Genomic DNA, 12,958 nt, shown 5'->3' with positions numbered 1-12,958 from the left:
GGTAATAAATGCTTACCTGACAGACATCAACTATCACCGAGTCATTTCGGGCCTTGTGGTACTTCCACATTTCTTCGGCTACTTCATCATCTGGACGACCATATGAGTCTTTAGCTTCAATATAAGGTTTTAATTTTACTTTGTTCAAGTCTTCATGGAGCCCATCTAACAGGAAAGCCAGCATTTCCTGAGCAATGAGCTAAAATATCATACATGGGAAAAAAGGCACTAGTTTCCTGGGGTGAGAGGAAGTAATAAAGCCAAGAGATACAACAAATTTTCTCCAACTATTAAGCATTCACCATAGACCATTAAGGAAAACATGACTTACTTGAGAATCATGTTGATTATAACCATCAAATTGTGGAGAAAATAGAACTAATTTTTTCTTAAATTCACGTGGCAAAATTTTATCACATCCAATCGACCACAATTTCCTCAAAAGTTCACCAAATGCAAGTGCAAGCTCACCCTGCATTAGATATATAGATTCGTTTCAATGACTTCAGATGAGAGGTTAGAAACAAAAACAACAATTTTGAATTACTTACACGCATTCCTAAAGGATTGTCTGCATTTATGTCGGAGTTGTAGTCTTGTAGAAAATATTCAACAATAGGCGGTGTATGGGCCAGACACTGAAGAATACTATTCATGAAGCATGTATTTNCTGCTAAACCTCTCTTGTCTCTTATCCCAAAACTACTCAAAAAAACATCATTTTCCAAAGTATTTCTTTGAAATAGGCTAAACTTAGAATCTTTGGAATGACCATTAGGTACGGTTTCCCCATCAAAAATTATATTCATAGCAACTGGCGCCCTTGTAGGTTTTAGAGGTACCAATGCCAATTCAGTTTTAGTCAACCTCATTTCAGTTTGAGATGATGTAGAACCATCCACTTCAAGAAGAATCTATACGGAATACATAAAAAATGACAAACATAAATATATATGGTAAAAAAAAAAAAAAGTCAAAACGAGATGTTGGTTCAATGACAATTTAAGAGCTCAAAAGCACAAAATAATTCACCAGAAATATAGAGAACAAACATAGATCAACAACAAGAATAATATCCAAACCATCCAACAAAAATTTCATAAAAGAAATAACCTTTAAGTACAAACAATAATAAAGGCAAAGGCAATCTATCAAAAAGTTCTATGTAACCGAGCGGGTTTTAAAGACACACTTACATTCTGGTTTAGTTGAAGGCATAATTCCTCCACACTTTTGTTAGATGAAGGATCCAAGAGTACATTTTTTTTCTTCTCGAAGTAATCCCAAATGCGAGCCTACTTATACAAATCAAATATAGAGCAACTAATACATCTCTAATAAAAAAAGAATTGAGATAAATATTACCCAAAACAAAGAAAATGAAAGCAAATACCTTATCTTTTGCTACCCCTCTTACATCACAAACTATCTCATAAAGTTTGCCTATAGAAGCCTGAAACATCAACAATTCATATGACACATAGTCTTTCCCTTAAACTCTCCACATGGTATGCAGTAATTTGTTTGTTCACTGCCTAAAAATACAGATCTAAGGTAGAACGAGAGGACACAATACCTGTTTGCTCAACCTTATGATGGTAATGGTGTCATCTCTACTGTCTGTCAACTTAAGACATAGTGGATAAACCTCTACATTAAAGCTCTTGTTGTAATCTCCTTGGCACATTAGTCTCTTTGGTATCGGAGGACCTCCTTTATACCTGAAATATATAGAAGCAAAATTATCTTATTGAAAGTATCTTTTGATGGTAAATGCAAGAGGGCAACGATAATATATGTAAAAAAAATGGTTGATATCGTGTCAATGTCATCATTAAAAAATAAAACGTAATAAATAGGTGATTTATAACATAAAGTTCTGTATTATGTTACTATATAGGACATATATATGAGAAACTCACCATTCCACGAGTTTATTCCAAGCTTTTTGAGGAACGAGAGCGTATTCAACCCCTTCCTCCAACATCATGCGAAGTTGAGGATCACTAACTTTGTTTTCACTTTCAATAATACCATGATTGTCTATTGTTCCAGGCCTGATAACTTTTGAAGTATCTCCACTGAGAAGTTCTACAGTTAGTATCCCAACAAATCTCTGCCAGCTTGTGTACCATCTGCACTAACATATAAACATTAAGATACGTTCAAATCTAGGCTAAGGATATATTATGTATAACACGAAGAGAAAAACATTCATTAAACAACCCCGTTAGAAGTAAAACAAGGAAATAAATGTATAGTACAAGAGTAAAGATCATGCATGATGCTGATGACTAAATCATCATCAACCGATTTGCTAAAATAAAATCAAAGTGATTACAAAGTACTATGGAAACTATGTGCATTATGCAAATCTAGAACATATGATCTAAAAGTTCAAAGAAATTTATAGAAAGATGACCTGTTTGAGATAACAAAATACAAGTTTCCATCTTTCAAATCAGCTTCAGCTTCGCTAATCAGCTCCGTCACAATACGTTTCTCTTCCTCAGGAGTGCAGGGAAACTCACAAACTCGGATGGATTCCGAATCAGAGATTGTCATAGAATTGGAATCAAACTACAATTTAAAAAAAACCAAGATTCATCAAACTAAACCACACAATCAATATTCAAAATTTTATATTTGTGATATGTCCAACTTACATCAAATCGCAATAATAATTTTTTCCTCTGTCAAAGACAAACAAAAAAGAACTACAAATAAATAAATAAAAATCTTATATTATTGGAAAATGAAGAGAAAGAGAACAGACCACAACAGAAACTCTGATCGGTAGAGATGATAAGAAGAGAAGAAGAAACTCTGATCCCTTTTATAATGCATGTCTTCTTTGATCTTCTTCACTATCATTTTCATTTATTTTTTTAATATTATTTATTATTATTATTATTATTAATGTCTCTATGATTTTATACTATATATTTATTTTATTTTTTTAATTATCTTTTTATAAATAAATTTTTTATCTTTGAATTTATTAGATTTGGATTTGAATTATAAACAGTAGGAATTATATTCTTTACCAGTACTGTTGTTACCTTAAAAAGAGTTTAAACCTTTGTGAGAGAAAAATACATTATATTTAGTTGGCTTGTCCTCTAAGTTTTCTTATCTAGTTTGCGTAAATAGAAGAAAATTGACACACTCTTAATTATTTTTTCAATTAAAAATGGTATATATTTTTCCATGGAACATAGATATACTTTTTAATAAAAATTGCCTTTTAGAATAATTTTTTCTTAATCTCTTTTGGAAGTTTGCACTACAGAGGCTAGAAGATGTATAATGGACAAGTAACTATTTCTACAATTGTCTTATTTCCTGTTCAATAGATTTGTCTTTTGATTTAATTAGTGAAAAAATTGTCTTTGCTAAATTTTTAGGCTTTTAAGTATATATATTTTTCTGTCTTAGAAACTGCATCATACAATTTCAATTTACGTTCAACCAAAAACTTGTATTGCTATAAAGCACACACAAATATAAAAGACAAAAGCACACATCAAATTAGATTCTTGGTTATAAGTTTCTAAAATATGCTCCTCATTAGATATATGAAAATGTTTATAAGGTTTCTAATGTTTCTCAGGTACATTTGGATTGGTAACCACTAGTCAGAAACTTGATCTAGGTATTTATAAGTTAGGGTAATATTACTGAATACCACAATTTTGGCTTAAAACTCATAAAATACCACAATGTAGAGAAGTGTGGTAACTACCACTTTCCGTACGGACAACATGACAGAAGTACCCTCAAGATATAGGCATGAAATCTGCATTGCCGATAACAGGTTTCTATAGGTAGGGGACAAATCCATGAGTAGGCAATGATGGAGTCGTAATCTCATATAATAACATGTAATTTTATTGAACGACATGAGATTTTACTAAATGGGACGTAATCTCATACAATAGCATGTATTGAGTAGGCAATGATGGAGTCGTAAACTCATACAGTAACATGTAATTTTAGTTAACGATATGGGATTTTAACAAATGGGTCGTAATCTCATACAATATCATGTAATTTTAGTAAACAACCTGGGATTTTAATAAATGGGCCAAGTGTATACCGAGATCGAGAAAAATGGTTAACAATCGAGTGGTAGGGCAGCAACCACGAAAACAACTACAGTCTTTTTCATTGTAAAACATGTTATGTTAGGAAAATACGTTCATCATTATATTGTAAGTTGCGTTGCATAAGATTTGACAGAAATGTAGAAAGAAATATTTTGTTGTATTGGGTGAAATTTGTTATGAAAAATAACAGTTGGTGAATTGTAATACATATGTATTTTGACAAAACACATGCAATAAATGACAGCTGTATGTTAGTTGATATGCGAAACAATAATCATTAGTTACATGATTTTTTACCATACAACATGTTGTTTACTAATAAAACATAAACAGAGAGGTACCTATTTACTATATATGTCCCCTATTTGATGTTAGCCTACCTAAGGCCAATAATGTAATTATAATACCCCTTGAAGACAGCTAATGTACCAAATGTGGTATTTTTTTAATTATGTTCTGTTTATATGGTATATATTGCACATTCTCTATATTCTCTATAAATTACTTATAAGATTTGTATAAGGTTTGATACATTATTTATAAGTTTTTATTTTATTTTTGTATGCATATTTTAAAGTCTGATTTTTACCAATCATACTTTTTAAGTTTCAATTTCCTAAAAAATTCCCCAAAATTTCTTGACAGCGATTTTAAAAGCAGCAATTCTTAACTTTAACTAGATTTTGAACCCACGCTACGCGTGGGTTTTATTTGATTTATTTTGATAAACATTATATATGATTGATGACAGTTATAAAATATTAGCTTATATAAAATTTTAAATTACAATTGATCGGTAAAAATTTTACTTTTTAAAAATATAAAAGTCACTTGTGTTAAAATTTTTACCTAACATATCCTAAACCGTTTCTTTGACTATCAGACAAACAAAACATTTTTATAATCATGAATTAATATTTTCTCATATTTAATTGACCACCACCATCTATATCATTTTCATTGTCAAATTTTCATGATAAAAAAAATGTTTTAAATGATTATTCATTGGAAAAATGTGAGGAAGCTGATGAGGAAGAGGAAGAAAAAGAGTATAATGAAGAACAACGTTACCTTTGTTCTTCATTATACTCTTTTTCTTCCTCTTCCTCATCAGCTTCCTCACATTTTTCCAATGAATAATCATTTAAAACATTTTTTTTAGACTACCACACAACTTGTTAACCCATCAAACTCTAATACCAAAACCATTGTCTCTTGTCTCATAAAATTTGTGTAATTTTACGGACCAGCTTAGTCACTACATGCATCCAAGTATTGATACTTTCACCTGTATACTTACTCGGTTTTAGATCCACATGTATTGAAACTTTTCAAACCAAAATCCTTAATACTACAAAATTGCAAATTACTTGTAGAGAAAGTAATATGAACACATGTATAGCTAATAAAACAAGTGTGCTTGTCATCGATCCTTCTTCTTTAAACCTCAAAATTAACTCAAATAACATCAAATCAAGATCTTGTGATGTCAATCCTTCTTCCTTTAACCCAAACTTTAATTTTACAAAAAATATTAAATCATTTATAAAGTCATACATAAAAACATGTTTTAAATTTTTGAAAGTTAAATATTAATAATACTTAAACTTCTTATAGAGTTTAAATATTTATAATATTTTAAACTTTCTATGAAGGTATTTATAATATTTTAAACATCCTATAAAGTTTAAATATTTATAATATTTCAACTTTTTAAAAGTTTTAATAATTATAATATTTAAAACTTTTTAAATTTTTAAATTTGGACGCCTGATAAATCAAACTTCCTGCTCATTCATAGTTGGAAGCATATTAGTCTTATTTATAATGGTTCTCAGCCATTGTCTAAAATTTTCTAGCCGATTTGGGACGTTGTAAATACACTTATTTAGAAGTATTTTAATATAGAAATTTAACATAATTTTAAAAATGTTAAATATTGAGTTGTATTCTCGCGATTTGTCGTTTAAAAAATATTTTAATATAGAAAATTCTAAAAATTTTAAAAAATGTTAATTAGTGGCATGTTGAATTCCAATTGGATGTTTTAAATCCTAGATGGACAGCCTTAGGAGCTTATAGCTTCTACTTTTATTTAGTATAGATGTTATTAGTGAAATATCTAATTCTTATTGGTTTTTTAAAATCCTATATGGACACCTTTAGGAGTTTATAGCTTCAACTTTTTATTAGTATATAATAATATTTTAAAATTTCTATGGAGGTTAAGTAATTGTAATATATTAAAAAATTCTATGAAGTTTAAATATTTTTAATATTTGAACCTTTTAAAAGTTTCAATATTTATAATATTTTAAACTTATAAAATTTATAAATTATACTTTTTTAAAAACCTTTTAAATGATAAGAAATTTTTAAAATTTAAAAACTATAATATTTTGAAACCTTTTAAAAGCTAAGACTTTTAGAAGTTTCAATATTTATAATATTTTAAACTTTTAAAATTTAAAAATTATAATATTTAAAAACTTTTTAAAAGCTAAGAACTTTTAAAAGTTTCAATATTTATAATATTTAAATTTTTAAAAATTTTAAATATTATAATATTTTTTTGAAACTTTTTAAAGTTTTAATTTGATTAAAAAAACTGGATCAAATTATATAAAACTTTTAAAATTGGACGCCTGATAAATCAAGTTTTCCTGCTCATTCGTTGTTGGAAGCATATCAATCTTATTTATACTGGTTCTGAACCATTGTCTAAAAATTTTCTACCCGATGTGGGATATTGTACATAGTTCTTTTATGTCTATAAATTTAAAATTTTTCTTTTTCTAAAAAATTCTGGAAAATTAAAAAATGTTAATGAATGACATGTCAAATCATGATAGGTTGTTTAAAATAATTCTTAATATAGAAAATTCTGGAAATTGTATAAAATGGTAATGAGTGACGTGTCGAATCCTGATAGCTTGTTTTAAATCCTATGTGGAGAGTCTTAGGAACTTATAGCTTCTACTTTTATTTAGTATAATTTTTTTCAAAATCACAATCTATTATTTTGAGGTAAAATTCTCTACATCAACTTTGAAGTAAAAATTTAGAGAATACCAATCACCAACTCAGAAAAGCATACACTAAAATAGATTATTGTTCCTTAATTATATCATACCACAAAACCATAAATACAACTCAGAAAATGACCACCCCATTCTCAATATGGCCCTCTCTAGAAAAGCACAAATTATTAGTATTGTCTATTGAGAAAAGCTTTTTGGTAAAATACACATAGCTACATAATGCATACACATATACTTTCTATATTACATAGGGAAAGAAGAGAGAAGAGTCATGAAGTGGCTTGAGCTTCCTCAGAGCTACTAGCAGAGACTTGTCGCCCAGCACCAGTAGTGTGGCCATCTTCTTCTTCCTCTTCTTCGCAGAAGACACTCTCCTCGCTTGTGTCCGAGAACGCACCTTCCTCATCTTCTTCACTTACCTCGTCTTCTTCTTCGTTTCTCTTCTTCCTCAACACTTTGACGCCTTTTCCTTGAAGAGAGAGCCTTCTCCGTTTTCTTGCTTTCCTTTTTCCTTTGGGAAACTCTTCTCCTTGAGAGTAATGTCGATGCAGTCTCTTCCTTCCTCCCTTACTGCTTTCATTCTCATCTGACTCCTCCTCAGCTGCATCAAGCTTCCGTTTCTTTTTCCCCGAATTAGTCTGAAACCAGCGCAAAAAATTAAGATGATGATTTAGGTATATTTTGAAGACAACAGACGACAAATACATAGAGAGTTAGTATACAAACCTTAGGGCCACGATCAACCAAACGAGCCCACTCGTGCCTATTCCTCAGGCAATCAAGAACAGCCTGTGAATGGCTTGAATATGCATATCGCTCTCCGTTGTGTTTCCTCAAGTGAGGCCAGTGCTATAAGAAAGAGACCAACACGACACATTAGAACAGCTAATCAGAACAACTAATCTGTGACCTAGATGATGTTATGAGATCAGAAATATATGTGGTAAGGAGACATAATAATACCGGCAAGACTGCGTTACAGAGCTCCTCATATGCCATCCTCTTTCCTTTGCTCATGATTTCATTGATTAAGCCTGGCAAAGTTCTATGTACTGGAGTACCATTATTCTTAGGGGAACTGTGTGGAGAAGGCATATTATGCTCATTCAACTCACTGGATGAACACGGTCCACTGCTTGTGCTTGTAGTAGAGTTTGGTGGGAGAAGTACTTTCCGAGAGGAGTAAGAAGAGGTTTTGAGGGTTTCATTTTCTTCTCCCTTGGAACGCAAACTCCCTCCTCTGCTTCCACTGTCTTGTTGTGTCCTCCTATCAGGAGAGCGACGCGTTTTGGCACTCCTTGTACTACATCCATCATCATCACGAGAATTTCGGTAACCTTCTTTGGATGCATCCTTGTTTTTCCTTCTGGAAAACTAGCCAAATAGATATATATAATCAGCCAACAAGCTTGAGCCTAAAAGATAGCATAGGCTAAAAGAAAAGATGGCATTTATATCATACCGTTGTGTGATCCTTGCTACCAGAACTAGAAGTGCGCTTAAAACTAGGAGCGGTTGGAGACAGGGGCAAGCTACCAGGCTGTCTCATGCGTGGGACACGAGGAACTCGAGGAGAACTATTGAGTTGATGGTGCAGTCTCAACGCAAGCTGGTCATTAATGGAAAAAAACAAAACATGTTAAACCGTAGAAGAATAGGGAAGACAAACGAGAAAGGGAAAAAATCTATCTCACACACCTCTTCATCGCTCAGATTTGGAGCAAGGGAAATTATAGACTGCACAGGGTTCTTTGTTGATGATTGGAATACTGTTTGTCCAGGCTTTTCATTTTTCGGGAAGGTCCCTGAAAGCGAATATTTATTAGGAGCCTCGGAAGAACCACCATTAAGCCGAGCTGCTGAAGATGTCTTTGAAGAAGAGGAAAACTCTCTTGTCTTGGAAACTGAAGAATGGGAATTACGGTTATGGTGCATCGATTTTGTAGATGTAATAGGAAATTTAGGATGTTTCAAAGCTTTCTCTAAAGGTTCATCATCCCCATCTCTCTCTCGGATCATATCACTGGAAATACAGTCCTCATCATTGGCCTTAGCATCAACATCAGCACCATCATCACCTGGTTGGTTCTTCGAGCCAGGAATAGAATTCCTGGAAGTTGAGGGCTTCAGGTTGTCATTGCACCTAGAAGATTTTTCTGTGGCTGAACTTGACGATGTTTTTCCAATGCATACTACCATCTTAGGCCTGCCATTCCCTGAAACAGTCTGCGGAATAGGTCTGTAAGGCTTTGAGGACTCTTGAAATAAATTAGATCCAGGCTTTGTTTCCAGAATATCTTTTTCTGCTTCCGAAACCATTAGTTCTCGTTTTAATTCAGTAGCTCTGTCTCTGTTGCCACTACTTATTCCTTCTGATTCGATACCAACAGGCTGCGGTTTGTGTTCATCAGGAACTGAACTGCTCGGTGTCATTATGTTAAGCTCAGAAGCTCCAGAGATTTGAGATGTAGACGTCCCTGAAACTTTAGAATCCATAGGGCCTAGAGTCTGCAGGCCTACAGCTCCAGTATCAGCTGTTTCTTTTTGGAATTTGTTCTTCCTCGAACTGATATTCCCACTGGCATCATAACCAGTTCTCTCTTCAGCTTCTCGTGCTTTACCAATCGTGGAACCAGGAGAAGGCATACGCGAACTTTCAGATGAATCAACTGCAGTATCTTCTGGAGCGTCAGCTATTGTGCCTTGTCTCTGTAAAATAAGAAAATCTCCCTTGTTATTGTAGAATACCAATTATTAGTTGCTTCCCCACTATCATCTTAAACAAGACTAAAACCCTTTCAACAAAAAAAGTTCAAAAAGAAACAAATTTGCCTAAACCAAATTTACGCTATGTCAATTCAAATCTTTTCCTTTTTTGATGAAATCAAGGCACTTCTTGCTACTTAAGCTTCATTAGCTCATTTGTAGCTCCAATTTTGGCCTTTTCTATGAGGGATTGAATAACCAAGAGATGAAATGGATTGACCTAGAACAACATGATGATAATTGATTGAAAGAACTTCAATATTTGTTGCAAGATGAACCCCTATGATATAACTCATACTGATCTAATCAAGAATAATTCAACGACAGAATTCATATTAGTATAAGTTATAGCCAATAAAGGACATACCTCCTCCTCCTTGTTAGCCTCATTTTGCGGAACATCTTTTCCTCCGAGGACAGAAGGATCAGTAGCTGCAGCGCTCTTAAGCACAATTCGGAATTGATGACCAGCTTTCTCATCCTGTTTTCCAGCACCATTAGCATGAACGTCAGAAAGATTCTGTTCTCTGGAGCATTCAACACCAATTTCTGAATTACCAGATTCATCAACGCCAGTTTTCAGAGCAAGGCCACCATCATTAGATTCTTCAAAAGCAGCTTTCTTGGCCTTTTCACTCTTCGTGATCCCAACGTAGCCAGCAAAACCTTCTGGTTCTATGTCCTTACGAGATTCTATTGGTTTAGAATCACTCGTAGGTCGCACTGCTAGTAATTTGAAAGAAACAAAAAAAAGAGATTCTTTTAAGAACAATAAACACAAATGTCTGGATGTGAAGCAAAAAAGGTCTAAGAGGAGGTGTTTCACTGACCTGTTCTACCTACAAAGCCTTTCTTATCATCCTCTTTTTTATCTGAAACTTCAACCTTCTTCTTCATCCGCTCTTTCGAAGCTCCAAACAATTCTTTCCTTCGTTTATTCGTGATCAAAGGACGAAGCAACCTCTTATCCTTCTTCATTGCACTCTGAGAATGCTTCATCTCAGCATCGCCAGTGGAATCCCAACTAATGCCGTCTTTTGCACAAGCAAGCATCAATTCATTGGCTCCTCTAACATCAAGGCTCCTCATTCCAACCAAAGCACTCACAGGAGCAATCACATTTTCCTTCGACATAGAAAACAAAACCCCTGCACCGTTTTCCTCCTGATGCCTATTCTCGATTTCATCCTTCTCTTCCTCATCCCAGCATGGGAACTCTCTATACTTAAAGTTGAACTTCTTAGGCACATAACCAGTACACTTCCACAGCTCCCGGGAGAAAACCGAAGACAACCCTTCAAAAAGAGCCGGATCCCCACCCGGGATACCTTGTACATGAACTTTTTCCTCGGTAGGGATCTCAGTCCATAACCTAAAAGGACGCTTCAGAGGAACACCCCTAGTACACGAATTCTCCATTCTCAAGGTCTTAGTGGGCAACTCAACCAACAGCTGAGCAACCTCAGTCTCCTCACTATCATTAACATTGTTCTTGCTCTTACACTTATCACAAGTGAAAAGCTCTTCTCCTTTCACATAACGAGAACAACGAGTATGAACCCAAACACCACAATCATCACAATTCACCATCTCTTCTCCATCATCGAAATTAACACCACAAACACAATCCACAGTCCAAGATCCATCAACCCAATCCTCATGAGGATCCGTGCTCGAGAATCGATACGATCTTCCTTTCATCTCAAAAATCTAACAAAACCCTAACCCCCAATTTCTAATAATTCTTAGCCTAAAAACTAGACAGACCAAGAAGCCATGAAAACGAAACTAAACCCAAAAAAAAAAAAAAACCCCTATCTTTATAACAACAACCTGATTCGCCTGTTTTTAAAAACAAAACCCTAGGAATCAAAGAAACGTATCTCTCAAAATTCGAGAGCCCAGGATTTTATAAAAACAAGAACCGTATCACCTGAAGAAATTAAGACTTTATGATTCTGACAGAAACCGGAACTCGACTTATGCATCTCCAGTTGCGGCAGTAACAGAGAAGCTGAAAAGAGATTCCAAAATCCCCTGCTCCCAAGAAGAAGTAGTTGTGTGTTTGATTGTCGGAAGCGGAACTGAACAAAGAAAGAGAGCTACAAAGTTTTCCGTTTGACGTCCGTCGCTGGGAAATTAACGAAATTAATTTACCCTCTCAAGTCCGTCGAGATCTTACTGGGCTTTATGTAACAATGGGCCGGGCTCAGACCCAACTTCACTATTGTTTATTCCAACTTGTGAAACTTGCTTTGACTTAGATTACTTACATAAGAGAGCAAGTAAGACCATCTCTCATAGGAGAGAGCAATTATTGTAATTGATGTTATTATGCATCAGTTGCAACAAAAAAAAAAAAAAAGTGATGTTATTATGCATCAGTTGCAAAAAAAAGGTGATGTTAATTTTGAATCAGTTAATACAAATATTACATTAGTTATAATAACTAACTATTGCTAAGTTTTTATATTAGTTATATAATTGATGTTATATTTAATAAAATAATATTAATTTTTTTTACAAAATAAGTATTATTTAATTTTATTAATTAATATGAAAACAAACTGTAAAATTTCGTTTTTCAAAACCCAACTTTATATAATAAGATATGACTATAAATAATTGTCTAAATATTTTAGCCGATATGAGAGGTTGAACACTTTTTTTTTAATTGAGTAATACATATATGTTAAAAAAATATTACGGACTAACTCCGATCCTTTGTGAAAACTCACTCACGCACTCGATGCTTCAGATTGATTTGTGAAATAGAACGAATCCGAAAGATAAAGCAAGAAAAGCGAAACAAAGAACACACAAGTTTGTTTACCCAGTTAAGCTAAGTTGATGTGACAAAGCCTACGTCTGAGGCCAAATTCGATCCAGCAATCCACTATCAAAGAAGATGAATCAGCTCAAGATCGAGCTTGTACAACAATGGAGTCTCTTAAGCTTCTCTCGTTCTTTTTCTTTTACAAAAGTATGAAAAATAGAATCTAGAGAAGACGAAGAAGAGTTTGTTGTTTATAACGGCATAAC

The 12,958-nt window shown here is 33.4% G+C and overlaps 2 protein-coding genes across 4 annotated transcripts in view; both read right to left on the bottom strand.

Moving 5' to 3' along the window:
• Nucleotides 1–2,565, bottom strand: part of LOC104757646 (putative ubiquitin carboxyl-terminal hydrolase 11) — a 4,850-nt gene extending 2,285 nt beyond the window's left edge. Inside the window, exons 1-8 of the mRNA XM_010480401.2 lie at nucleotides 2,423–2,565; nucleotides 1,923–2,135; nucleotides 1,577–1,721; nucleotides 1,394–1,453; nucleotides 1,197–1,295; nucleotides 552–914; nucleotides 332–472; nucleotides 17–187 (exon numbers count right to left, since the gene is read on the bottom strand). Of these exons, the coding sequence (XP_010478703.1) occupies nucleotides 17–187; nucleotides 332–472; nucleotides 552–914; nucleotides 1,197–1,295; nucleotides 1,394–1,453; nucleotides 1,577–1,721; nucleotides 1,923–2,135; nucleotides 2,423–2,565 (1,335 nt within the window). The remainder of the gene's footprint in view (nucleotides 1–16; nucleotides 188–331; nucleotides 473–551; nucleotides 915–1,196; nucleotides 1,296–1,393; nucleotides 1,454–1,576; nucleotides 1,722–1,922; nucleotides 2,136–2,422) is intronic.
• Nucleotides 7,204–12,037, bottom strand: LOC104757645. 3 transcript variants are annotated; one of them, XM_010480399.2, is made up of 7 exons: nucleotides 10,747–12,037; nucleotides 10,284–10,642; nucleotides 8,849–9,859; nucleotides 8,613–8,759; nucleotides 8,114–8,524; nucleotides 7,877–7,999; nucleotides 7,204–7,788 (listed from the first exon to the last, which is right to left on the bottom strand). In XM_010480399.2, exons 1-7 carry the CDS (start codon nucleotides 11,615–11,617, stop codon nucleotides 7,420–7,422), a joined length of 3,291 nt encoding a protein of 1,096 aa, XP_010478701.1. In that variant the 5' UTR covers nucleotides 11,618–12,037; the 3' UTR covers nucleotides 7,204–7,419. The 3 variants fall into 3 exon arrangements, 2 of the variants coding, with proteins under 2 accessions (XP_010478701.1, XP_010478702.1); XM_010480400.2 differs by having other exon boundaries at nucleotides 10,284–10,639; XR_762483.2 differs by lacking the exons at nucleotides 7,204–7,788; nucleotides 7,877–7,999; nucleotides 8,114–8,524; nucleotides 8,613–8,759 and having other exon boundaries at nucleotides 9,755–9,859; nucleotides 10,284–10,397; nucleotides 10,475–10,642.

The sequence above is a fragment of the Camelina sativa genome, chromosome 17 (genome assembly GCF_000633955.1).
Source record: "Camelina sativa cultivar DH55 chromosome 17, Cs, whole genome shotgun sequence".
Taxonomy (NCBI): Eukaryota; Viridiplantae; Streptophyta; class Magnoliopsida; order Brassicales; family Brassicaceae; genus Camelina; species Camelina sativa.
This window is presented reverse-complemented; position numbering and strand designations above follow the sequence as displayed.

Coding starts and splice junctions, on each gene's coding strand:
- LOC104757645 (XM_010480399.2), bottom strand. CDS start 11,617: ATGAAAGGAAGATCGTATCGATTCTCGAGCACGGATCCTCATGAGGAT. Junction 10,643..10,746: donor AGGCTTTGTAGGTAGAACAG/GTCAGTGAAACA, acceptor TCAAATTACTAG/CAGTGCGACCTACGAGTGAT. Junction 7,789..7,876: donor TGGTTGATCGTGGCCCTAAG/GTTTGTATACTA, acceptor CGCTGGTTTCAG/ACTAATTCGGGGAAAAAGAA.